The following is a 27,249-nucleotide window of genomic DNA, read 5'->3' as shown; positions in this document are numbered from 1 at the left end:
CAAGCAAAATCTTTCCACTCTCATCCCTGCAGAGGAAAGGAGTGTGAGAATGCATGAATACCAGCAGGCCCTGGTGCACAAGCTGAAACAGTATTTCCCTTCTGACAGCGCTAGCGGCAGAGTGCGTAGTTCTGCGGGACAAGTAGCGAGGGAGAGTAGGCGAGCAGGCAGCTTGTCCAGCACTGGCAAGGGTACGCTTTACAAGGCTTTTGCCAGCTTTATGTCACCCCAGCAAGACACTGTCACCTGTCCCCAGTCTCGGCAGAGTAGGGCTGATCTTTACAGAAAGATGGTGAGGGAGTACGTAGCTGACCATACCATCGTCCTAAATGATCACACAGCTCCCTACAACTACTGGGTTTCAAAGCTGGACATGTGGCACGAACTGGCGCTGTACGCCTTGGAGGTTCTTGCCTGCCCTGCCGCTAGCGTCTTGTCCGAGCGGGTTTTCAGTGCAGCTGGTGGCATCATCACCGATAAGCGTACACGCCTGTCGACTGACAGCGCTGACAGGCTGACGCTTATTAAAATGAATAAAGGCTGGATTTCTCAGAATTTCCAATCTCCACCAGGTGAAGGAAGCTCAACCTGAATAATTGATCCACTCCTCCTCCTCCTCATTTTCCTCCTTCTCCTCCTCTTTGTACAGTAAAGCAGAGGAAAATGGCTATTTTTTGACAGGGCCCACTGGCTCTTGCTATAGTACTTCATGCATTTAATTTTTCTGGAGGGCCACCTACCCGGTCCTCTGTTTGAAACAATTTTTGTGAGTGCCACATACAGGCACTCAATCTATTCCATTTTACTGCAGGGCCACCTACCTGCTCCTCTGGTTTGAAACATTTTTGGGACTGCCACATACAGGCACTCAATCTATTCCATTTTACTGGAGGGCCACCTACCTGCTCCTCTGGTTTGAAAAATTTTTGGGACTGCCACATACAGGCACTCAATCTATTCCATTTTACTGCAGGGCCACCTACCTGCTCCTCTGGTTTGAAACATTTTTGGGACTGCCACATACAGGCACTCAATCTATTCCATTTTACTGGAGGGCCACCTACCTGCTCCTCTGGTTTGAAAAATTTTTGGGACTGCCACATACAGGCACTCAATCTATTCCATTTTACTGCAGGGCCACCTACCTGCTCCTCTGGTTTGAAACATTTTTGGGACTGCCACATACAGGCACTCAATCTATTCCATTTTACTGGAGGGCCACCTACCTGCTCCTCTGGTTTGAAAAATTTTTGGGACTGCCACATACAGGCACTCAATCTATTCCATTTTACTGCAGGGCCACCTACCTGCTCCTCTGGTTTGAAACATTTTTGGGACTGCCACATACAGGCACTCAATCTATTCCATTTTACTGGAGGGCCACCTACCTGCTCCTCTGGTTTGAAAAATGTTTGGGACTGCCACATACAGGCACTATCCAAATTAAATTGTCTCCATAGCAGCCTCCACACGTTGTCTCCATTGCTACCTCCAAAAGTCGTCCATATAGCTGCCTCCATACATCGTCCCTTTATCAAACGAGGTGTGTCAGGCAGAAATTTGGGTTGTTTTCATGGATTCCACATCAAAGTTGTTAACTTTGTCGCCACCCTGCTGTGTTATCCACAAAATATACTGGCAAACTTTTACCATTTAGGGATATTATTTCAGCGCTTCTTGCGCATCTGTTTACATTCCCCTCACCCGGCATATCCTAAACTTATAAGAACGCTACTACACTTGATCTTATACAAAAGGTTCTTAGAAGTGCTGTTTGGGGAGTAGCCTAGAGACAGGGGCTTGAATTGGCGAAAGCTCGCCTGGCAGCGGAGCGCCAGCTCCATGCGCATCATGCGCTTCTTGCGCATCTGTTTACATTCCCCTCACCCGGCATATCCTAAACTTATAAGAACGCTACTACACTTGATCTTATACAAAAGGTTCTTAGAAGTGCTGTTTGGGGAGTAGCCTAGAGACAGGGGCTTGAATTGGCGAAAGCTCGCCTGGCAGCGGAGCGCCAGCTCCATGCGCATCATGCGCTTCTTGCGCATCTGTTTACATTCCCCTCACCCGCCATATCCCAAACTTATAAGAACGCTACTACACTTAACTTGGTGCAGGCTGGGACCGAGTCTGACCCTGGGGCTGGTCATATACTGCCGACGCAGAGAATTGCGGGGCCTACCTCGGTCCAGGTCTCAAAGGCCTACTATACCTCCTCCCACCCCTCCTCCACCTCCTCCTCCTCCGAATTACCATCCGTGGGCATGGCGCCATCAGTCGGTAGCTCTAGGCACAGCAGCAGTGCCGTCGCTAAGCGACAGCAGGCGGTGCTGAAACTGCTGAGCCTAGGCGATAAAAGGCACACCGCCCAAGAGCTATTACAGGGCATTCCACATCAAAGTTGTTAACTTTGTCGCCACCCTGCTGTGTAATCCCCAAAATATACTTGCAAACTTTTACCATTTAGGGATATTATTTCAGCGCTTCTTGCGCATCTGTTTACATTCCCCTCACCCGCCATATCCTAAACTTATAAGAACGCTACTACACTTGATCTTATACAAAAGGTTCTTAGAAGTGCTGTTTGGGGAGTAGCCTATAGACAGGGGCTTGGATTGGCGAAAGCTCGCCTGGCAGCGGAGCGCCAGCTCCATGCCAAGATCCAACTAACATAGTTTTAACTGCAGCACCTTTAATCTACTACTAGTTCACTGCCTCCATACATGGTCCCCTTATCAAACGAGCTGTGTCAGGCAGAATTTTGGGTTGTTTTCATGGCTTCCATGTTAACTTTGTCGCCACCCTGCTGTGTAATCCACAAAATATACTGGCAAACTTTTATCATGTACCGATATTATTTGAGCGCTTCTTGCTCACCTCCTTTGGTTCCTCTCTGCCACCCATTGGTTTGAAGCCTGAGTCCATTTAGGGTATGTCGCCATGCCACTCTCTAGCCTGCTGCCGCTGCCTCTGCCTCTGCATGCCGTCCCCTATAGTGTCAGGGTCAATTATTGGATGTTTTACATGCTATCTAGCTTCATTCTGTCACTCTGTCATGGCCATGCTGTTGCCCATAATTTTGGCATAATGGTGCGATTAAGCAGCCTCAGAGGCATCCATGCATGCTGCCCCTGCTGTTTCCTGTCCATTTCCGTGGTGTTTCCATCCTTTTCTGAGGTTCCCAGGTGTTTGGCCAAGCTTCCCTGTGCAGAGCCTTGGTCCCCTTGAAAAATGCTCGAGTCTCCCATTGACTTCAATGGGGTTCGTTATTCGAGACGAGCACTCGAGCATCGGGAAAAGTTTGTCTCGAATAACGAGTACCCGAGCATTTTAGTGTTCGCTCATCTCTATTCCTGACCCCTGATTTATTCATTCGTCTGAATCTGTCACCAGAAGCCAGTCATATATCACAGAGTCATCTAGTGGCCAAATACATAACTGCACCCGCTCTTATCGCAGTAGAGCTCCACTTTACCACCAATAGAGGCTATGTTTATTTACTTCCACTAGGGGCGCTGTTGTGGCATAAAAACAAAGCAGGAGGTAACGTCACCTCTCGGTGATTTTGATGGGTTGGCATAGAGTAAGTGACGTAGCCGGCAGCCAATGGTCGTCCCTGAGTAGAAGGCTGCAGACGTTACGTCACGCGCTCTTGCAGTGGGAACAAAGTGTATAGGGGCGGGGCCGCTGCTGCTGCTGGGATCTGCTGTTGCTACTGTGACACGTACGGCGGAAGCGAAGGGACATACGGAAAGGCGACACCGAGTCTTCTAGTCACACACAGGTGAGTGCTGGCGGGAGCTGCCGCACGTCCTCATAACGCAGGAGGGTGGCGCCGCCATTGTGCCTATGCATTACTGTGTGTAACCGCGGGCCTGGCCCTGGCGTCCATGTATCCGTCCATGGAGGCCTGGTGACTGGCAGCATTACACAACATGATGACAGCATTGCAACACTATGGCAATACTGACAGCACACCTGGGGCCTATAACCAATCACAGCCCACGTTACATAGCTCCTGTGATTGTGGGAAATGACAGCTGCACCGTGATTGCTATGGGAAACAGACAGGATTTCTATGTGTAACTTTGATAAATCTTCAGTGGATGTGATGATCCTCATGGGGATTTCTGTGTAAATGAAAGAACCAGAATCATTGTGTCGTACGTCCGGGTGAGGGTCTTGTACAATGTGTATATACAGATAGATGTGTGTGGCAATGCCACCGCCATATGGTGGACCTGACCAAGCGTCATTGTCATACCTCACTATGTTCTGGTGACCCTATAACGTGACCCCTCCTTATATTTGTGTCATGTGTTTGAAGGACACACATTCTACCAAGGAGAAACTTTGTGACATTTTTTTATCACTTCCACAACCCCTTTAAGAGAGACTCTCAGTGACCTAAACATTATCATAGTGACTTTTTCTGTAGATCCTCTATAAGTGTTTCTGCTCCAGAGTATCTAGTGGCTGCTGCCTGTTTCACACGTGATTTACATGTGGAAAGAGATAAATGGGTCAAAATACAGAAAATGAAATGTTATTAAACAATTCTACTGAGAATTTGCCTCCTGTTGGAGCCCAATGTTGGGTTCGGTCCGATTTTTCTAGAGCTACTGAACAGAACTGGGATTGCATTCACACATTCTGTTTATGCAATGCAGATATAGGTGGCCGGGGCTCAGTCCGATTGCTGGTGTGTTTCCATTGAAACTCGTAAGATTGGTAAGTAGCACCCAGTATTTAGCATTGTTTACATGCAAAACTACGAGTAATCGTTACCAATTGCATGTGGTTCTGGGATCGGGCTGAGACGCTCCCTGTTCTGTCTGGACGCGTTATGAAACGGAACGTGTGAATGCAGCCTCACATGCTGAGCTTTACTATGTCTATGTGACACTTCAATATTCTGCTGACATGAGCTGCATCATCACATGGGGAAATTTCACATGGACTCTAACATATAATATTTCTGTGAAACTTACCTGCAACATTTCATCCATTAGTGAAACAATTCAATATAGTTGGATGTTTTATGATTTATCAGGTTGGATGGAAATGTATGTGTGTCTAAAAAAGGTGAAATATGTAGAGAACACTTTAGACTCTAAGCTCTGTTGAAAAGTGATCCATATGGCCGCGTGCATATCGGCTTAAAGGGGTTGGCCACTTTACCACATGTTTTTTGTAATGTGTGAGGGCAGGATATTAGGTCATTTACCAATATACTTCTATAAAATGTTCTTCACTGCTTTCCTGAAATGTAAAGTACAGACCCTGGTTCAGAAATGTCTTTTACCTCATGAGCCAGACATTCCTGACCCTAAAATGGCTTCAGGTGGAGGGCCATTTGGTCTCTAACTGTCCATGACCAATTTACTTTCCAGAACCTTATAGCGATCATGAATAGTAGCATAAGGTCCCGGCACGGTGATTGTTCATGGACAGATAGAGATCACATGACCCTCCATTTGCGGCCATTTAATAGACAGGCATATCTGACTGAACAGATAAAGACAGGCAGCTGCACTTTACATATCAGGAAAGCAGAACAGAATTTTATAAAGATGTGTATTGCTAAATTTCCAAATATCCTGCCCCCAACACTTAGGGTGATGCCACACATTGCGTTTTTGGTCCCTTTTTAAACATTTGTTTTCAGTCTGTTTTTGGCAGTTTATCATGCGTTTGGCTGCTTACAACCTGTTTTATCTATTAAGATAATTGGGAAAAAACTGACTAAAAAAGGACCAAAAACGCCATGTGTGGCATCACCCTTACACACACATTACAAATAACATGATGTGAAATAGCCAACCCCTTTGAAGAGGCTCTGGATGTGGTAAGATATTACTAATTTTAAGAGAACATTCTAAGTCCTCAAGTTTTGGCACTTGTTTTTTGCTTTTTTTTTTTTTAAATACCTGTTTAAATAGTTCAGTTTGATGAGTGGGGTCTTTGGGGGGACCTGGGGCATCATACAATGGGAATACTACTGTTTACAGAGTAAATTCCCTTTATCAATATGACTGCAACAGAAAGAATGATGTGTAACATATGGCTGCAGCAGTTGTACCTCTGCCTGTGACAGAATGCTGCTACATGTAGTCATACCGGCTCCTGTGCGGAATTGTAACCGGCTCAACAACACAAGGGCCGTAGGTCTTTCCCTGTCGGTCAATAGCTTATTTCCCTGTTGAAGTATTTTTTTTCTTGTGAACTTTGACCAATCCTGTGTTTTTTTTTTTTTTTTTGCTTTGAGTTAAAAGCATTTTCCATAATAGGTACTAGCGGTTATTACAGGTCCTAAAGATACCAAGTAAATACAAGTTCTCAAGTTCATAAAATAATAGCAAGCTCTTCTGCAAGGGCCAACAAGTGGGTAATGATTAAGAGCTGACATTCCTAGGTGTGTACTTGTGTACAGCCACAAGGGATCTAACGTGACGGATGTTACATGTAATACTATGAAGCAACTTTGCAAATAGTCTTTTTTTATGTTTTCTAATTATCTTCGCTTTTGTAATATACGACCCCTATGTAGATTTTTGTGTATTCTTGTCCTGTTGTCATAACCTCTTCTTTCCATTTACTACAGTAGCCGAGGCTTACTAGATCTGTCTGATAATAAAATGGATAGAATATAGTATCTCCACCACTGTGTAGTTTGCTCCATTGGTATCTAGGTGATTGCTTGTCATAGCAAAGCCTCAGCAGTAAGAGAAGTTAGCCGTTGTGTTAACATTTTCACAGCTACACGTCCAGCAATGAAGAAAAACCATTTCACAGCAGCCCAGCGCATGGTAACATGTAAAACATATGCACTTTAAAACGCGTCCCAAAAACGTGTGTACGCGCCGTGAGGCAGTTTGAGTTTCGGTACTTGTCATCCACATACTATTTATCTACAAATGATTTGCATAACCAGTTTTTGAAAACCTTTTAGTTATTTTTAAAAAAAAAAAAAAAAAGCACAACTTTACATATCAAGAAAGCAGGGCCTCTGCAGCCACCTCTTAAAACTTTTTATAGTTGACTGACATTCACAACAACTGTGAAAGGGATGCATCATAAACCCGTCACCCACCGGATCTATCGGAGGCTGCACGGGTGCAAACGATGCACCCGGCTCAGTTCTACGCCAGGTTCTTCCTGCCTAGATCTGCTCTTCAGCTTGTACCTGGCCCGGCACCTGAGAAAAGCCTGAGGGGCAGGAATTGCTATTATTTTCCCCCTTAGGGTGAAGACACACATGGCGTTTTTGGGCCGTTTTTACTAAGTGCGTTTTCAGATAGTAAAAAACTATTTTTTACTGCATGCGTTTTTGTCCGGTTTTCCGAATTTGCGCAATTAAAAAAACGGACAAAAACGCATGTGTTTTCAAATAACGCATGCGTTTTTTAACGCATGCGTTTTTTACGATCTGAAAACGCACTTAGTAAAAACGGCCCAAAAACGCCATGTGTGTCTTCACCCTCAGGCGTAAAGGCGGTGGCCAGCAGCGGAGAGGATAGTTCTGCGCACTAGCTGTAGTCTGTCACTCCATGGCCACCGGATATATCAGTCCGCTCAATCCTCACAATATATCTGGTGGGTGCAGGGGGGTGAGGTGTACATCATGCACCAGCTATTGATAAATCCCCCCCCCCTTACCATTGAGTCTTAGTGAGCTGCTGATGTGAAATGCCTCTTAAAGGGGTTTTCCCACAAAGGAAAGTTGGGCCCTGGATCCACTGGATAGGGCCTAACTTGCTGATCAGTGGGGGTGTCAGTGCTGAGTGCCCCTTGTCACTCCGGCAGATTCATGGAGCAGATGGCTGCGCTCACTGATCTCCGTCAGAGAAGGGCCTAACTTTCCTTTGTGGGAAAACCCCTTTAAGCGTGGTCTGGTCATACACATCAGAGATGTCTCTCCTCATACACATGCACACCTGGCTCGGCTGAGTTTTCTATAGGGACAGGAGAAGGCTATGGCAAAGCTGCCTAGACCGTGTTGAAGTCTAACTTGCCGTACCCTACTCTCGCCTATCATCAGGAGAGTCTGTAGACATATACACAAGTATTTCATGGCTACAACCACTGGGTGAATCGCCCACATTTACAACCTTCTATTTCCGTATGACAATTCTATTCAGCTCTATCTTGACTTGATGTCGGATAGGATAACATAATATGGATAGAAATAATTTGTATGGCCAGTTTAAAGCCAGGTTGCTTTTGCCAGCAGCTCCCCGGGTACATAAGGATCAGGGCACCCATCTGTTAATCCTACATAGAGAGAGATTCTCCCTAGATAGAGACCCTCTTGTCTGTAGGACACTTGCATCTTTGCATCCTGCACTCATACTGCATAAGCCTTTACTGAACTAAGAGGAGAAATGGGGGTATCTGTGACAACCACGGCTGCACGCTCAGGAATTTGTAGAACAATTGTATATATGGTAACACAACACGCTGCAGCTGCGGGGAGTCCAGGGGAACTTTTCATCTGAGGTTTGGTTTACTTCTCTGTAGGGCTGAGCATTTTTATTTATTTATTTTTTTTAAATAAAATTGATTTCCGATTTTTATTTATAATTATATTTTTTATATATATTATATTTTTTTTCATGCTAAACATACCCAGTGAATGAGCCCATAGAAATACATGGGGCCGTGGTCTAGCTGTTGATACTTCAGTGTAGCACACAGATCTTTACAGGAACACAAGGAAATTCAACTCTTTGTGGCTGAACTTGATTTTCCGGCTTCTCCCCTTGGGTGTTTAACCAACTACACAGTAAAAGAGTTATCGCCCTCTGAATCGCAATGCATTTTTAAAAAGTACCATTCACCTGAGCTCTGTTCTGGATTTCCAGCCTCTTTCCTGGGATTATGCAGGTTTTATGGGATTAGTTGATTATACAACGGGTATCCAGTTGCTTTTGTATGAATGGACTAGCTAGGTGATAATGCTATTTCATCCTGTTATGATGGAGGGGGTTGTAACCGCTCTGTAAGCCCGTTCTAATATTGGGCATATGCAGCCATACAGCTTTGGGCTCTTGTGAAACTCACTGGGACTTATTCATTAATCCATTTCCAACGCAAGTCTCTTCTGATATGCATAGGCTGAATGGGAAATGCCTCATTAAAGTCTATAGGGGACATTTAACATACATTAGTGCGTGTCTACTGGAGTATGATAAAGTCCATGCCCCTTGACGCCACGCACCAGCCCACTCCACTGCTGGTCACGCCCCTCAACGCTCATTTGGCATGGGGATGGTGTGAGGGGGAAATAATCATAATTAATGGCAGCTTGCTAGTAATTGCAATTATTCCATAGCTGGTATACAAAAAGTTGGAAAATGTCCCATTATGCGTCAGTGTTAAATGTCGTCAGTGTGCAGCAAATAAATATACATAGCGTATCTACTATGCAATGCTAAAATCTTGCGCTCTGCGCAGCTCCCCGATGCTCTTCTTCTTTGTTCTCTTTGCTTGTAACAGTGTGCAGTGATGAGTCCTTGCGCTCTGCCCGCTGGTTCACACTGTGTTGGGGTGGCGTATGGTATGCCGTTGATGGCACCGCAGTGTGGGAGGGCGGGCAGAGCGCATGACACATCTCTGCCCACTACTCCATACAAAGAGAAGAAAGAAGAGGAGCCATGGGGTGCGCCAGAAGGTGAGTATGTAAGTTTATTTTATTTTTATATGTGGAGGGGCTGCAGGGCATTTCATCAGTTGGTTGGTGGGGGGGGGGGGGGGGAGTGGGCTGCATGGGGCATTTCTTCATCAGTGTGGGGCTGACTGCATGGGGCTTTTCTTCATCAGTAGGGGGGCTGACTGCATGGGGCTTTTCTTCATCAGTAGGGAGGCTGACTGCATGGGGCTTTTCTACATCAGTAGGGGGGCTGACTGCATGGGGCTTTTCTACATCAGTAGGGGGGCTGACTGCATGGGGCTTTTCTACATCAGTAGGGGGGCTGACTGCATGGGGCTTTTCTACATCAGTAGGTGGGCTGGCTGCATGGGGCATTTCTTCATCAGTAGGGGGGCTGTCTGTATGGGGCAGGTCATCACTAGAATTTGGCATGGGGCATTTCATGAGTGGCTTTCATGGCTGCATGGGGCATTTCAACTGGAGGGGCGGCTGGCTGCATGGGGCATTTCATTACTGGGGGAGGCTGTGACCAATGCATTTCCCACCCTAGCCTTATACTCGAGTCAATCAGTTTTCCCAGTTATTTGTGGCAAAATTGGGGACCTTGGCTTATACTCTGGTCGACTTACACTAGAGCATATACTGAATAACTATGTTTCTTTACAAGGGAACTTTCCATTGTGACATTTTACCAAGTCATCAGTATAGTTAATATTTTCCATTGCACAGTGCCAGTTGCGCCTCCAGGTTTTGCCTTTTGAAGTTTTGCATAATCTTTATTTGCCATGCAAATACCCTTCGGGCTAACTGGATATTAATTTTCCTTTTTGATCTACTTTGGCTCAGTAATGCCCAATAATAGGGCAGCCTCTACTGGAAAAGATTGAGTTTAATTTATTGTAAAATGTACAGTGTTTAAATATCATTAAAGGGGTCTTCCCACCTACAAGTTAGGCTTTATCCACAGGATCATGAGAACGGGGCTTGTACGGGGTCACTTCCGGAATCTGTCAGCTCCCTCGAGCTGAATGGAGCAGAACTGACATGTGCTACCCTCTCCTCCATTCCTTCCACTGAGGAACCTCTGACCCCGTCAGACTGCCGTTCTCCTTTCATCACAGAGACCCCCACCAATCACGAAGTTAGGCCCTATCCACAGGGGCTCTTAAATACTATAAGAACTTGCCCTTTACCTGAGGTACCATTTCCACTTGACAGAAGACTTTACTATTGAGCAGATTGTATGAAGAACACGGAAGGGGCCGCCTTTGTAGCAGACCTTCACTTATCATATATTACTCCAGGCCTGTTCTAACATAATGCCAATACCAAAGATGATAAAAAATACATTTGTGGGTACCACCTACTTGTTATGTACTTGCAGTGGTTTAGCCCATCTACCATGAGGTCCTGTCAGGCATATCAACCCCCAAAACTAAATAGATTTTCATAAACTGCAATTAGAAGTCATCCCTTTACATGCCTGTTAACTTAACAGTCGGCTCCTAAACCTCTATGCAAAAGACCGGAGATGGGTACATTAAGCCATTTTAATATTCAGCAGCCCAGCTAATTCATGAGTGTGGGGCACATCCACACAACCCCAGTGCTTGACTGTCTGTATAATGATGCGACACTCCTGGTGCAGGCGGCCAGTCTCAGCCTTTCTGTGTCTCTCACATCTTTATTGGAGAACACAGCATGTCAGGTACTTGTGTAGCTGATGTCTGTCTCTCACATGTGTATAGGAGAACACAGCATGTCAGGTACTTGTGTAGCTGACAAGATAGGTTCCATAGGTTTGTTTTTAAGTTGAATTTGTATGCAAGTCGAAACTGTATATTCTATAATTGTAGTTGTAGACAAACATTTTTATTTTTTTTTGCCCCAGTGACAATTGGAGTTTCAAAATTTTTTTGCTGTAATGGGACCAAGGTTTATCAATAAAGCTTCATAACAGACACCTTATAGCTGATCATTGCAGTCTGGGACTATAGTAAAGCATCCAGAGAGCTTCACCAGAGATCACAATGAGCAGACGAGTCAGTCTTTAACTAGGAGTCGGCTGTAAGTCGGGTGCCCTTAAGTAGGGGACCGCCTGTACTTGTATAGCTGATGTCTATCTCTCACATGTGTATAGACGAACACAGCATGTCAGGTAGTTGTGAAGCTGATGTCTGTGTCTCTCACATGTGTATAGGAGAGAGCACATCAGGTACTTGTGTAGCTGATGTCTGTCTCTCACATGTGTATAGGAGGAGAGAGCATGTCGGGTACTTGTGTAGCTGATGTCTGTCTCTCACATGTGTATAGGAGGAGAGAGCATGTCGGGTACTTGTGTAGCTGATGTCTGTCTCTCACATGTGTAAAGGAAAACACAGCATGTCAGGTACTTGTGACTGCAGGCCCTCTCCTTGTAGTTCTTTACTCTCCTCATCATCCTCTGCTGGCCTGTGTTTGTTGTAATACTCCTCGAGTGTTTTCTAGTATGAAAAATCATTGATTTGTCTATTATTTAAAGGAAACCTACCATTTCAAATGGTAGGTTTAAGCTGTAAACACCGAGCACCAGCTCAGGGTGAGCTGGTGCCGGTGCTTAGTTTCGTTAGTGTTAAAACCGCGGTATCGCGGTTTTAACACTTTTTAAACTTTATAGCATAAACTGCCTCGGCGTTGATCGTGCGCGCGCCTACATAGGAAATGCCGCAGGCGTTGCGCGCGCACGGTCGCGCGCAGCGCCGAAGCGGCTTCTGCTATACAGTTTAAAAGTGTTAAAACCGCGATACCGCGGTTTTAACACTAACGAAACTAAGCACCGGCACCAGCTCACCCTGAGCTGGTGCTCGGTGTTTACAGCTTAAACCTACCATTTGAAATGGTAGGTTTCCTTTAACCCCTTAACGCTCTGCGCCGTAGCTCTACGGCGCAGAGGTATAAGGGCTGTATGAAGAGGGCTCACGGGCTGAGTCCTCTTCATACAGAGGTGGGGGTTTTTGCATATTGCACAAAACCCCCACCGCTAATAACCGCGGTCGGTGCTTGCACCGATCGCGGCTATTAACCCTCTAAACGCCGCCCGCAAAGTCGCGGGCGGCGTTTAAAAGACGGCGGCGCGTGGGCGCCGCCATCTTTTTTTCGATCGCCACGCCCCCGAACGTCATCGGGGGGCGGCGATCGGTTGCTATGGTAGCCTCGTGTCTTCTTTTGACACGAGGCTATCTAGCAGCTGCAGATTCGTTACAATGAGCCAGTGGCTCATTGTAATGAATGTGCTGCAAAAATGCCATATATTGCAATACAGAAGTATTGCAGTATATGGTAGGAGCGATCTGACTATCTAGGGTTAATGTACCCTAGATGGTCTAAAAGATAGTGAAAAAAAAAATAAAAAAAAAAGTTTAAAAAATAAAAAAAATTAATAAAATATTAAAAGTTCAAATCACCCCCCTTTCCCTAGAACGGATATAAAACATAATAAACAGTAAAAATCACAAACATATTAGGTATCACCGCGTCCCAAAATGCCCGATCTATCAAAATATAAAACCGGTTACGGCCGGCGGTGACCTCCGAGGCGGGAAATGGCGCCCAAATGTCCGAAATGCGACTTTTACACCTTTTTACATAACATAAAAAATGAAATAAAATATGATCAAAATGTCGCACAGACCTCAAAATGGTAGCAATGAAAACGTCGCCTCATTTCGCAAAAAATGACCCCTCCCCCAGCTCCGTGCGCCAAAGTATGAAAAAGTTATTAGCGTCAGAAGATGGCAAAAAAATTTTTTTCTTTTTTGTACACATTCGTTTAATTTTTTAAAATGTATTAAAACACAATAAAACCTATATAAATTTGGTATCACCGCGATCGCACCGAACCAAAGAATAAAGTAGGCGTATTATTTGGAGCGAAGAGTGAAAGTCGTAAAAACTGAGCCCACAAGAACGTGACGCACGTGCGGTTTTTTTTCAATTTTTCCACATTTGGAATTTTTTTTCAGCTTCGCAGTACACGGCATGTTAAAATAAATAACATTACGGGAAAGTAAAATTTGTTACGCACAAAATAAGCCCTCACACAGGTCTGTACACGGAAAAATGAAAAAGTTATGGATTTTTGAAGTTGGAGAGCGAGAAATGAGCCGGAAAACCCTCCGTCCTTAAGGGGTTAATAATGTAACATTCCCACGTGTTGTTATACTCTTTTTATTATGAATCGCATGTATTCCTTCCCATTCCATAGATACTTGTGTGCCATCATGGTTGTTGCCAAGGGAAATCATTACCCTTCTTAATGAGTGTTGTGGGGCGGGACTCGATGACGAGGGCAATTTCTATTCTCTTAGGAAAAGCTTGAGCCTATAGTTTTCTTGCAACAGCCTGCAATAATTGCACCATCTAGATCAAGATGTCCCCAGGGCCTTCATAAGTCTGAGTCACCCGGAAGAATCTTCACTATGATCATTATACCTGGCTCGCCGAATAAAGCAGCTGCACAGAGGAACTCTCCCCCCTCGCCATTCACATCGAGCGCTGACTTATCCAACCAGTCACCACTTTAACTTCAATTTATTTCAACTTTACAGGAGTTCAGGCAGGAGACGACCATTGTCCACCATGGATTTTCTTGACCGGAATATCAACTTTGATGCACTCCTCAAGTTCTCGCACATGTAAGTGTTTTACTATGGTTGTTCTGCGTCTTTCCGATGTCTGTTTACAGTCCATGTAGTGATGTATAGCAGGTATATAGGTTGTTATATAACATGCTATGGAGAGGACACTTTTCTACTTCCATTCTGTAAATGCCTTATACAATTTTGATTTCTAAAAGATGTGTTATGTTCTTTTGCTAGCTATGTGTAGCTTAGATGCTGTGGGACTTAATTGTGTCCATTCACTTGTAGCTTTTATGCCACTTCTTAAGGGCAGGATTAGATTTTATCATCTAAGGATTGTTTATCCAGGTGAGCAGAACCCCGTTTACTGGAGTCGATATTGTATCCTCAGTAATCGGGTGTTTTATCTGTGTCTGTATCTGAATACCGTCTGTTCCTTGGGAGGACTCTTCCATAAAACAATTCAGTAAATCATTTAAAATACAATTGGAGGCTCGGTTACTAAGTCCTGAGGACATTAGGCACACAATATTGCCATTACGTTTTGTGAGGTTATGTGACCTCTGCAGTCACTGGGCAGCGACCTCAGTGGTGTCAACTTGTCACCAGCACAGTTATCGATTGGCTGTAGGAGTCGCATGATATGTCAGCTTATCAGACAAGCAGGGGCTTGCAAAGTGTCTAGCAGATGGTGCTGAGATGATTATTACTTCTCTTCTTAAGTCGAATCTGTATGCAAGTCGAAACTGTATATTTTATCATTGTAGAACTAGCAAAAAAAAAAATTTGGCCCCAATGACAATTGGAGTTTAAACATTTTTTGCTGTACTGGGGCCAAGGATTATCAATAAAGCTTCATTACAGACACCTTACAGCTGATCATTGCAGCCTGGGACTATAGTAAAGCATTCAGAGAGCTTGTCCAGAGTCACCGAGGGCAGAGGGGTCCGTCTTTAACTAGAGATTGTCTGTAACTCAGGTGTCCTTAAGTAGGGCACTGCCTGTGCTCTCAAACTCTCACCAGCTTTTATAACCCCAGGCAAGCTTTGAAATGTCCTTTATTGCTTTTTTATGTTTTACATAAAATCTGTTTTGCCTATAAAAATAATTCGCCTCCTAAGTGTTATTCAAATGGTGAGTAACTTTTAGAGGCTATCTTGCATCAGATGGCGCCATCTTGCATTCTATAGAACCTAAAACCATATAAAAGTTCATAATCTCATCTTCCAAATCCCATCATCATTGCGGTTCTGTGATTTACAAAACCAGAGATAAAGGCAGGAAAGGGATCCTTATCTGCAGCTCGCATTCCCAACTGTGTGATGGCTGCCAGTATCTCCAGTTATCACGTTTTTTAATATGATACAGGAGTATGGTTCTAGGTCCATTAGAGCCCAAGATAGGGGCAGCCAAAATTATGCCTCCCTCCAGAATCTCAAAGTGACTCTTTTCAGCCCATTTGCATATGACTTTGGATAATATATATTTTACAGGCAGTCCTCGACTTACTGAAAACCCGACTTACAGACGACCCCCTAGTTACAGACAGACCTCTCTGCCCACTGTAACCTCTGGTGAAGCTCTCTGGATGTTACCTTACTTCCAGGCTGCAATAATCAGCTGTAAAGTGTCTGTAATGAAGCTTTATTGATAATTCTTCATCCCATTACAGCGAAAAATTTTGAAACTCCAATTTTGACTGGGATAAAAAAAAACATTTGTCTGGATTTACAATGATAAAATATGCAGTTTCGACTTGCATACAAATTCAACTTCAGAACAAACCTATGGAACCCATCTTATACGTAACCTGGGGACTGCCTGTATATAAAGAAACCAGTTTTTAACCTCCATTAATGCATTCCGTACTCTATTTCTTACCCTACCTGATAGTTTAGTTGTGTGAAAGCTGATGACAGGTTCCCTTTATGACTTGTTTGGTAGTTGATACGTTTTGGTATCTTTTGCTTTAAGATTTGCTTGTAAAAAATGTTTTGTTTTTTAATGTGACCGAACAGCGTGATCATGTAAGTCATCTAAAATGCGGAGTGGCTGTGATTTAACCCGTTTCTTTCCTCTGTTTTAGTTCTTATTCCACACAGCAGCACTTGAAGCGAGTGTATAGCGCCTTTGCCCTCTGTATGCTGGTGGCTGCTGCTGGTGCTTATGCAAATGTGGTGCTCGGATTCCTGCAGGTGAGTAGCTGTTATACTATATAATACTTTTTGTACATGTAGGGCTAGTTCAAGCATCAGATTGCTTGCCATTTTTCGGCTCTATGATCTTGCTTCGAGTACCCCCATGGCATGAGTTGTACTGTCTAGCATCTGCTAAGCTGACAGCTCTTGATAATCTATGTGCCATCTTTCCATGCAGGGCAACTTCCTAGTCTTTGCGGGCACCCTGGGCACCATGTTATGGCTAATGTTTACTCCTCACAGCTCCGAAAATGAGAAGAAACGCCTGGGAATTCTGGCTGCTTTCGCCTTTTTCTCTGGTGAGTATTTTCTGCCTACACAGATCTACAACAGAGTAAATAATTTTTGGAGGGGGGAGTCTCTCTCATTGGATCAGCTCGCCTGTATAAAGGCCAGGATGAAACTTCTCTACACAGCACATTCTTGTGACATATTTAGCCGCTCATATATTCATTGATGACATTTCCAGCAATTAAATCAAACTGACTAAATCATATATAAGAGAATGTGTCAGCAGTGTTTTTTTTATAATGTTTTAATAGGGTTTAATTTAAAAAAAATTTTTAAAAACCACCTATCTTTCTAAAAAAAAAATAATCCATAAATCTTGCTACCTAGTCTCACAGTAGCTTGATAATATTTGTTCTGTAGAGATCACTTTTAGAAGTAGTCTTATCATGGTCACATGCAGGGTAACAAAGAGTTATTGCTGTATATATAGATAACACTATTCACTATTAATAGCAGAAATTTCCATTTGTCTTCCAGGTTGTGGCTTGGGTCCCATCTTAAACCTATGTATTGCAGTAAACCCCAGGTATTTGCATGTGAATAGTTACTGTTGTTTCTTAAAGTAGACATCCTGCAGAAACACTACATTGCCTTCATCTGCCTCCCACCTTACTATATATCAAATTCTGCTCTTTTATCCTTGCTTCACTTACTTTTTTTTATAGTGCTCCTTTTACTCTGCTCAAGAAAATAATAGAATTTTGAGTCTCTCTGCTGTAATTTCATCTCTCTCTCTTTGCTGTCAATCCCATAATGCTTTGGCACATCATCACAAGATAATTTAGCGACTGAGCCTTCTGCTGTATGGGGGGAGAGGGGCATGTGTGCGTGGCTATTTTCTCATAAGTATACAGACAGGGGGGGTCCTGAGCTGTGAGCTCTTCATAACTTTGTTATAGGAGTTTCCGGTCCTGTGAACCTGTGGGGTGCAGTCCATCATGCAGCAAGGGTGTCACGTGGGTGACAAACAGGTCTCAAAGGATGGAAAAGGGAAAGCTGATACACACTGCTGCTCATCAACCATTCCACTTTTGCTATAACACAGCTGGTTAGTTAATGTTTCCTCTCGTTTTACCAATGTGTTTTCTTTCCCCAGCATCATTCCTACTGCTTTCCTGGGAACATCTGTGATCTTCATCTGCTTTACTCTCAGTGCCCTCTACTCAAGAAGTCGCAGCTTTCTTTTCTTGGGAGGTAAGAGCTAGTCTTCTGGGGGATCTCACCTCCTCTGTGAATTGGTAGTTTTGGAGTTCTCTGCTATGGACAGTCTGTATTTAGTAAAGATGTCCCTCACTGTGACCCCCAGCTATACATGTTATTGTGGTGATGTATTAAATGCATACAGGGCATATAGACAACTCCTATAATTTCCCTGTATTAGCTGTAGCCTGAATGTCTGTCAGACTTATACTCTTGTGTAGCTTGGATGTCCAGGATTGTCTCTATTATGCTGTATTCAGTATCCCACATCCTATACGTTTATCCTCAGGTATTCTGATGTCCGCTCTGAGCCTTCTTACCATCTCCTCCTTGGTGAATATCTTCATTGGATCAGTTTTCCTCTTCAAAGTAAGTAACTACAGTGCTTTACACGAGCGATTTTAGAGACCTTTTATACTGACTGCAATGTGGGGGGTGGGGGGAGTTACAGCTTGTAGTACTTGTACCTGGAGATATCACTACATTGCATAATGTTAAAAGGGTTTTCCAAACAATTTGTATTATTGGCCTATTCATGGGACAGATCATCATCAAGAGATTGGTAGGGGTGCATCACCAGATACTCCTTTTGATCCACTATTTGTAGGGTACAGTACTCTTGCGGCCACTGCACATTCTGTAAGCTGCTAATTATTGGGGTAGCCAGGTGTCACACCCCGATCCATCTATTACCAATGACCTATCTCATGATATCTTGTATAAACCTTATGTAAATACTGTAAAATCCTTTCCATTCTCTGCATACTGAGATCTGATATTATATGGTATAGGCAGCTTCAACAACTAGATACCGTTCGTTGACGCTTTAAAAGCTTTTTATATTTACTTTTCAGATGCACATGTACGTCGGTCTTCTGGTCATGTGCGGATTTGTTCTGTTTGACACCCAACTCATTATCGATAAAGCCGAGAGGGGAGACAAAGATTATGTATGGTAAGACCTCCTTTCTGTTTAGTTTATAGGTTATTAGACCTGCATTGTGTGAAACGGCAATGTAATGCAAATGTGCTCACCCACTAATGTGCTCTAATTTATCATCTACTGGTATTACCACCCATGATCATTGTTACACGAGAATATGTTAAGAATTCTGTTTTCTTTTGCTTTAGGCACTGCGTAGACCTGTTTCTTGATTTCATAACCATCTTCAGGAAACTCATGATAATTTTGGCTATGAATGAGAAGGTATGAGTCCTGCATATTTATCTACCTTACAAATAAATGCGTGCGCTGACTATGGAAGTCAGTAACCCAATAGCAGTGTTGAGAAAACATGGCTCTCTAAATAAAGGGTTTGGGGTAGAATGGTATAGAATGGTATTCACTAAAAGCAGTGAATGGGATAAAAGAAGAGTGAAGAAACCAGGTGATTCCTTTATTGAGGCTAATTGATGTATATTTGATGGTGAGCTTTCGAGAATACTAGTTCTCTTCGTTAGACATGAGTTTATGAACGAAGCAGAAAATTCACAGCATTTTTTACATACAAGGCAGTGATCATCAAAGGATATTAAAAAAACATTAACACAACAGATTGATAAATACAGGGAAACTTATTTACGACAGGATGGCAATAACTCCTTCTCCAGCAAGTCTGTTAAATTTTAGTGATGACATCACACTGCTGAAACCAATGACCGACCATAGCAGTCTCATGTTCTACAGGCAGGCATCAACATTGAGGAAGTGATCATCTGCAGCAGTCTCATGAAATACATGCTGGGATCACCACTGAGGAGGTGATCATCTGCAGCAGTCTCATGATATATATATGCAGGGATCACCATTGAGGAGGTGATCATCTGTAGGGAGTGATCATCTGCAGCAGTCTCATGATATACATGAAGGGATCACCATTCAGGAAGTGATCATCTGCTGCAGTCTCATGAAATACATGCGGGGATCACCATTCAGGAAGTGATCATCTGCTGCAGTCTCATGAAATACATGCGGGGATCACCATTGAGTTACTGATAATATGCAGCAGTCTCCTGATATATATGTAGTGATCACCATTGAGGAAGTGATCATCTGCAGGAGTCTTGTGATTATACATCTCATCAAGGAGCACTGTGGTAACATAGTTGAAAGAATGTGGGGTTTTCTGGCTTGTATGACTAGATGTCACAGTAACGCTTATCCATTCTCTTTTCTAGGATAAGAAGAAAGAAAGAAAATAAACAGACAACAGCCGGACACACTCTTACTGTTGCCATTTTTCATTTCCATATTTTCTCCTCTTGTCTTTCTTTCTTATAGCTCTGTGTTTCATGGTGTAAGAAAAAACATAGGATAAAAGTTCCATGTGTATGTTTTTGTCATTTTTTTTCTATAGCTTTTTTTTCCAAACCCTTTGAAATTTGCTTATCTTGTGAGATTTCCTTTTTTTATCGTTTTTGTTTTCTTCTGCTTAAAGCATCATGTCAGTTTTATTGCCATGACGCGCCTACATTGGAAGCTAAATGACTATGAGATTTCTTAGATTCGTACTTGAGGCACAATATTCCTGAGCAAGTCTCTTTTTAAGGCAAGATTGACCAGTTTTATGCTTGAATTTGTGCATCATATGTAAATTGCTGTGGAAGCATTTCTTAATCCCTATTCTATCTGATCTAGAATTTAACATGTGGCACACTGAATACTCATGAGTTTTGCGCAAAGTGGGTTTAGCTCCTCCTGTTCTGCACTTCTGTCATCTTGCTTGTTGCACCGTCAGGCAAGTATGGATCTCTCGGCAGTGCCACAGACGTGTGACGGCTGTAACAACTTTACTGGAATCGAATCATTTCTTTTTGTCTGAGCACCGTTGCCTCTGGGACTTTTGGTTTAACCATTTTGCTATTCTAGCAGTTTTTAACCACTTGCACTTACAGTCCATATCCGGATAATTTGGTGCTCCTTCGTAAAAGAAAGGACTGGTGGAGGCCCTGTCACTTTTGCTGTGTTTGTGCCTGGCTGAAACACAATTGTTCAAACCTGACTTGTTAAAGCTGTGTTTGCTTGCCTGCTTTCTGCCAAATCTTGTGTTTATTCAACGATCAAGTTGCCATCCCATGAAGGAAGTAGGAATGACTTAAGCACTGTATAAATATTAGAGCAAAAAAAAAAAAAAATCTGTACAGCCCCCCCTCCCTTTGCCATCATTTTTTGCTAGGAATTGCCAGCTTGCCAGATCAAGTGTCAACAATGAAGATCTTAATACACAAATCCATTTGTGTCCTCACTTATTGTGTAAGAAGGCAAATCAAAATGAAACACCTGCACAAAAAAAGTATTGATAATAACTTGATGTAATATGTAGTAGATAAAATGGTTTCTGTGGGTTATGGGAGTGGAAGTACTGTGTGTTCATGAAGGCCATCTTTGTAATTAGCAACTGGATCTTTAAGCTTAAAGAGGTTGTCCTCTTTCAGCAAACAATTGAAATGGTTTGTGTAAGGAATCCAATCCTTGACAAGCTCTGCTTGCTGTCATGCTATAGAAAGCTTCTATGTTGTCTTCCAGTGGATAGAATATGTCCATGGTGATATGATGGGCTCTGATTACTCTCTGTGGCACTTGCATGTCCATCACATTATCATGGACAGATTTCTATCCACTGGAAGTAAACATAGAAACTACCTAAAGAAGGACAGCAAGCAGAGATCTAGAAAACCATGAGAAATTAATACAGAAAGTAGATTGGAAAATTGTCCTTTCACAAACCATATCAAACATTTGCTGAAAGTGGACAGCCCCTTTTAAAACACTCTGATCCAAAAGCTTAGTAAAAGATTCCAGTTGTGATTTGGCCATTTTACTTATCTATACTGTTCATTGTTAATTCTCCATAATGAAGGGGACACATACTATGGATTTGCTGCAGAATTTATACATGTGGATTTGTTACGGCAGAGTTCAGCAAAGTTTGATCCACAACACATATCAAGTGCAAATCCCAGCAGCCAGCAATTCCAATCTGGATATACTGCAGCCATAAGCAGTGTGTGTTTCCCCTGCCCAGCCTTAGGTTTCATGCACACAACCATGTGCTGACCCGGGCAAAGCACCCAGCCGGATGGAGAAGGGGTTGGGAGGTTAGTGCTTCTCCGTAGGAAGTTGAGCCGCTACACCCCTAATCTGTCTATATGTAGGACCAGCTCTATGCTTTGTGGCACAACCACTTAGCTTGGTGAAACACTGTGTGACCCAGTGTCATAGACCTCCAATAGGGGCTGTGATATTGCCTGAATTTGTGCGGCCAGATCACTGCACCCAATGTGGTCGTGTGCTTGGGGCCTTGGAGAATCAATATTTGGTAAGGAAGTGAAACCTGTATCTGTACATACTGTGGCATCTGTCTCTTCACTTGTGACTAGCAGCAGTACTACAGTATGTACTCCTGCAGTATGGGCAAGGTACTTCCCTTCAGAATTTATTATTTCCTTAGAAGTTATCACAAATTAGCAGTTTCTAGTCTGAGACTTTGTGCGGGAGGTTGGATTAAAGTGTTACTTTCCTCTGCTGTTCCTACCCAATCTTTGCCCTCACCCCTGCATGCTTTTAGGGATACGGCAAGCTGCTTTAGAAACAGTGCCAAGAAGTATGTTGAATAAAGATGAAAATTCTATGTGAAAATGTATAACATGTTTTCATAATAACTTTATTTTCTAGTGCAGTGATTTCTCCGATTGAAGACATAACTCTGACTGTGAATACAGTGGAACTTTTTGATTGATATACCAAACTATGAATTAATTTGTAAAAATTGTTAAAACTACTAAAATAAAAATTGAACCGAACACATCCAACTTGTCTTTTTTATTATTATTATTATTATCTGGGTAAGTGTGTGCTACTTGTCCAGTCTTCATCCCAGTTTGTTCTATCCATATGTTCTATGAAATGTTGACCCATCCCTCTGAATTAAAATGTTTATTTTCAGCAAACTTCTACAAAATCAACAAATTATATGGATATACACACACATTTACATACTGTATATGAAGGAGCTGACCTGATCCTTGTTTACAGTTGAGGCAGTCTGTGCGCTCGATGTGAATACAAGTGGGGAGAAGATTTACTTGTGGCATACACCAAACCTGCTGTGCATGGCTCATATCAATGTTAGTGATACACAATGGACCAAATGGTCCTGCAGATCCATGGCATTGAATTGAAGGTTTGATTCGCTCCCCTGTACAGTTTATGAATGTTGCTCTCACAGGTTTTCCTAGCTGTTAGTCAATTGAAAAATTAACAAATTATTGGACTTATTTACAATTTTCTTGGATTATAGGAGAGTGTCATTGACAACCTCATTTCAGAATGTGGGCCCAATCCTAGAAAACAACTCTGACCAGCCTTGTGTGGCCTAGCAATTTCCACTGCTGCATCAGACGAAAGTACAGAATACAAGCGGTCCCCTACTTAAGAACACTCGACTTACATACGACCCCTAGTTACAAACGGACCACTAGATATTGGTAATTTATTGTACTTTATCCTTAGGCTACAATAAACAGCTGTAACAGTTATCACAGGTGTCTGTAATGAAGCTTTATTGTTACTCCTGGTTCTTATGACAACCCAACATTTTTAAAATCCAATTCTCACAGAGACCAAAAAAATTCTGGCTGGGGATGCAATGATAAAATATACAGTTCTGACTTACACACAAATTCAACTTAAGAACAAACCTAAAGACCCTATCTTGTATGTAACCCGGGGACTGCCTGTAAAAATGTAAATTAGATTGGTTAAAGAACACTAATATGACAAGATTAGAAAACACTTTTAGATACCTTTTAATTCAGTGATGGACAACCTTTTGAGCTTGGTGTGTCAAAATTCGCTAAAAAACCGAGCATAACTCAGGTGGTGTGTCACCTTGACAAAAAAAACATAATTTTGTGATATTTATTGTTTAAATAACACATATGTATAATTATTTAACTTCTAGGCTACTTTAATCCTACGTTGTGTGATTGATCCTACCATGTACTGCCATACTACAGTGCATGGGTATATCATCTATTTATTACAATGTGCTGGACAATCTCTCAGCCTCCCGGCTACTGCACCTGGCCGTGTAGGAGCCGAGGATGAAACTTAACTCTCCGGCGGCCGCGTGTCACTGAAAATGGCTATGCGTGTCAGCCCTGACACGCGTGTCATAGGTTGGCCATCACTGTTTTAAGTTATTGATGTTATTCTGGGACCTGGTGATGATTTCCTTAATTATCTGACAAACCCTATTTAACTGGCAGCCTAACTTTCTAGTTTTCACTGACTTTGCAAAAACAATGTGCAAAAGGATGTGCTGTACCAAGTGATTGAAACCCTCCTGCAACAGGTTGTCCAGATGAGGCCCAAGGGGTTGACCCTAAGTCTGTGATTTCTAGAATATTTAATCTTTACAACCTCATTCAAGTCACCCTCGAAGGGCAAATGCAATAGAGGACAGGTTAATATGGACAATCTCCATGTTTAATCATTTCAGTACTGCAGCTGGAATTTATCTCATCATGCAGTGTCTCAACATTTAAGAGCATTTGGACTGGACTCCCCCGCTGCAGTCCCCAAACCTCTCATCAGCAGAATCAAAAGGCTAGACTTACCTTTGCTGAGGAGCATTATAGAAGTGGTCCACAGTTCTCGGCGGGCATACATCGGCGCTTCGGAGAGGAGCAGGGGATGAACGAAGCTAAAACGCCAATAAAACATGATCTGTAAAGCACTTCAGAATATGATGGCGCTTTATAAAGAAAGATTTATTATTATTAGGGATCCCAATAATAATGGTGTTGACAGGCTAAACAGGTTGTTTAGCCCTTCATCCATTTTTCATAGTCATGAACTATTCACAGTATCAGATGGATTGTGGTCCAAATCTTGAACACTGCACCAGCTGATCCATATAGTAGACAGAAGTGGATGATTCCTTCCAAAGGAGTCATCTGGAAACTGCAGCTCTACTTCTATTCACTTATATGTGGCTTAACTAGAAGCTGATGGGCCCCAGTGCAAAGTCTGTGCCAGGTCCTCGACTATAATGTATGGTTTATAGTAATCTAGTCTTCTCATATGGGAAAGTGACACCATAAGGGCACTTTTCATTCTATCGGATCCAGAGGGCACTAGAAAACTTAATCACTGTAGGCTCCTGATGTCTGTCCTAATAAGCCCAAGCCCCATTAAAGCCCCTATCGATAGGATAAGGGATGACAATCTGATATGTGGGGTGCAACTGCTGGGATCCCCAGCGATCAAGAGATGGGGTCTCTTTTTCACTAATTGATCGGCAGGTCAAGCACATGTCCTGACATTCAATACTATGGAAACTTCATAAATTGCTGAATACAGAACTGGGGTATGTATTCGACACACACATAGAATGGGTATTAGTACATTTTCTGCAATTTCCGACAGCTCCATAGTATTGAATAGATGTAGCAGTAGCACACATCCTAATGGTGTTGCATTTTCGGTCCTTTTAAGAACAGTCCAAGAACGGTCCAAACCCCCTTCCCCCCTGTGTGGCAGCAGCCTAAACCTGCCTCTCTATCAATTAATGAGAACTTAACTCCCATTCTCCTTATAACATTAATATGTAATGTACTGTATATATGAGACAAGGCTTTACATAACAAACAGCAAGGAATAGTCTTCGGTAAAGGCCGCTCACACTAGTAAACAGCACATATTACCAGTCTAATTGCTTTTGTTGCATCATACTCGGATGTCTAGAAGCTTCAAACAAGTTACTTCTATTGCTACAGGTTAGTGTGGTGTGATGATGTATCTATTGCAAAACACTAAAGCAAATGTTTGATGTACATTGGCTACGCACAGAAGAATGTGCCATAATAATAAACTATGTAGCTTTCATCTTTTATACATGATCAGTTAGTTAGCTTCAATTCTACAATAAAATCTGTATACAACATACTATAATTTATAGCTGCTTTCTATGTTCTGTATAGACAAAAAGTATGCCCTAATATAAAAAAAAATGTATTCCCTCTATTTTGCTTTATTTTTATGCGGATTTCAAAATTTGTGAATCTCAAAGGGAGAAAATCAGTTTACCGGTACTTTTTCCAGAATGGTGAGTTTGTGGGGGCAAACACAAATTTCTGCAAACTTCATTCAGATTAATCTGAAATTGAAAATGTTTCTGAAACAGATCTGTTGTGTTAATTCATCTTCTATTTCTCTATTAGGTTTTTGTTTTGGATAGAAAACAAGTGGTTGAAAAACTGACCTTGGATGTGTCCCTTACCTAATGACTGTTCTAGTTAAAGGGGTTGTCCGGGTTTAATCAAAACCATATAACCAGCCATGGGGGATGAAGAAATTATACTTACGGTTTACCTGTGCTCCCGTTGTACCATGTCGACTTTGCAATTATTGCTGTTTTTGCTCCTATCACTTAGTGATGGTCAGTGTAAGATTCCAGAATGTGGGCGGGGACTCTCTAAGCAGACAATTGCATGATCCTTCATGATCCTCCTGTAATAAATATGCAGCCCAAATATACAGCTCACTTTAATAAATATATACAGCCTCCTAAAATCGCTATATACAGCCCCCTATAATAACTATATACAGCCCGCTTATAATAAAATATACAGACCCCTATAATAACTATGTAGAGCCCCCACTCGTAAATATATACAGTCCCCTATAACAACTATTTATAGCTCTCTTATAATAAAAATATGCAGCCCCCTGTAATAATTATATACAGTCCTACTATAATAACTATATAAAGCCCCATGTAATAACTATATACAGCCCACTGTATTAACTAACTATATATAGCCCTATAATAACTATATACAGCCCACTGTAATAAATAACTATATACAGCCCACTGTAATAACTAACTATATACAGCCCCATGTAATAACTAACTATAAACCCCCCCATAATATCTATATACGGCCCCCCTATAACTATATACAAATCCCTGTAGTAGCTATATGCAGCTTCCTTAATAATTACAGCCCCCTATAATAACTATATACAGGTATAAATTACCTAACTGTACTCACCTTCTCCTGTTCCCCTGATCCACATCAACCTACTTATCTTGCCTTGTGGCCTCAGCAGCATACTGCAGTGCAGTGTGTGATGTCCCTGCACCACCAGCAGCAGGGCGCTGCCATCTTGGGCATGCTCTGATGGTTTATAGCAGAGCAGGGAACTTGTTGTTTCCTCGCTCTGCTACAGACTAAAGTCTATAGGATGACACCTGGGAAGCCGAGAGCGTAAATACTG

General features: G+C 42.5%; 1 protein-coding gene across 2 annotated transcripts in view; it reads left to right on the top strand.

Moving 5' to 3' along the window:
- Positions 1–21,142, top strand: part of TMBIM6 (transmembrane BAX inhibitor motif containing 6) — a 49,534-nt gene extending 28,392 nt beyond the window's left edge. The window contains exons 1-10 of one of the 2 annotated variants that reach the window (XM_072135193.1): positions 3,653–3,787; positions 14,242–14,328; positions 16,361–16,469; positions 16,651–16,771; positions 17,241–17,289; positions 17,860–17,957; positions 18,253–18,332; positions 18,818–18,918; positions 19,095–19,170; positions 20,142–21,142. In XM_072135193.1, the coding sequence (XP_071991294.1) occupies positions 14,273–14,328; positions 16,361–16,469; positions 16,651–16,771; positions 17,241–17,289; positions 17,860–17,957; positions 18,253–18,332; positions 18,818–18,918; positions 19,095–19,170; positions 20,142–20,165 (714 nt within the window). In that variant the 5' untranslated portion in view covers positions 3,653–3,787; positions 14,242–14,272 and the 3' untranslated portion in view covers positions 20,166–21,142. Of the gene's footprint in view, positions 1–3,652; positions 3,788–14,241; positions 14,329–16,360; positions 16,470–16,650; positions 16,772–17,240; positions 17,290–17,859; positions 17,958–18,252; positions 18,333–18,817; positions 18,919–19,094; positions 19,171–20,141 lie in introns of those variants that run through there. The other variant, XM_072135194.1, reaches the window with a different exon arrangement.
- The last annotated feature ends 6,107 nt before the right edge of the window (positions 21,143–27,249 follow it).

Source organism: Engystomops pustulosus, chromosome 2, assembly GCF_040894005.1.
Source record: "Engystomops pustulosus chromosome 2, aEngPut4.maternal, whole genome shotgun sequence".
NCBI lineage: Eukaryota > Metazoa > Chordata > Amphibia > Anura > Leptodactylidae > Engystomops > Engystomops pustulosus.
The sequence above is the reverse complement of the archived record's forward strand: the minus strand, read 5'-3'. Positions and strand labels throughout refer to the sequence as shown.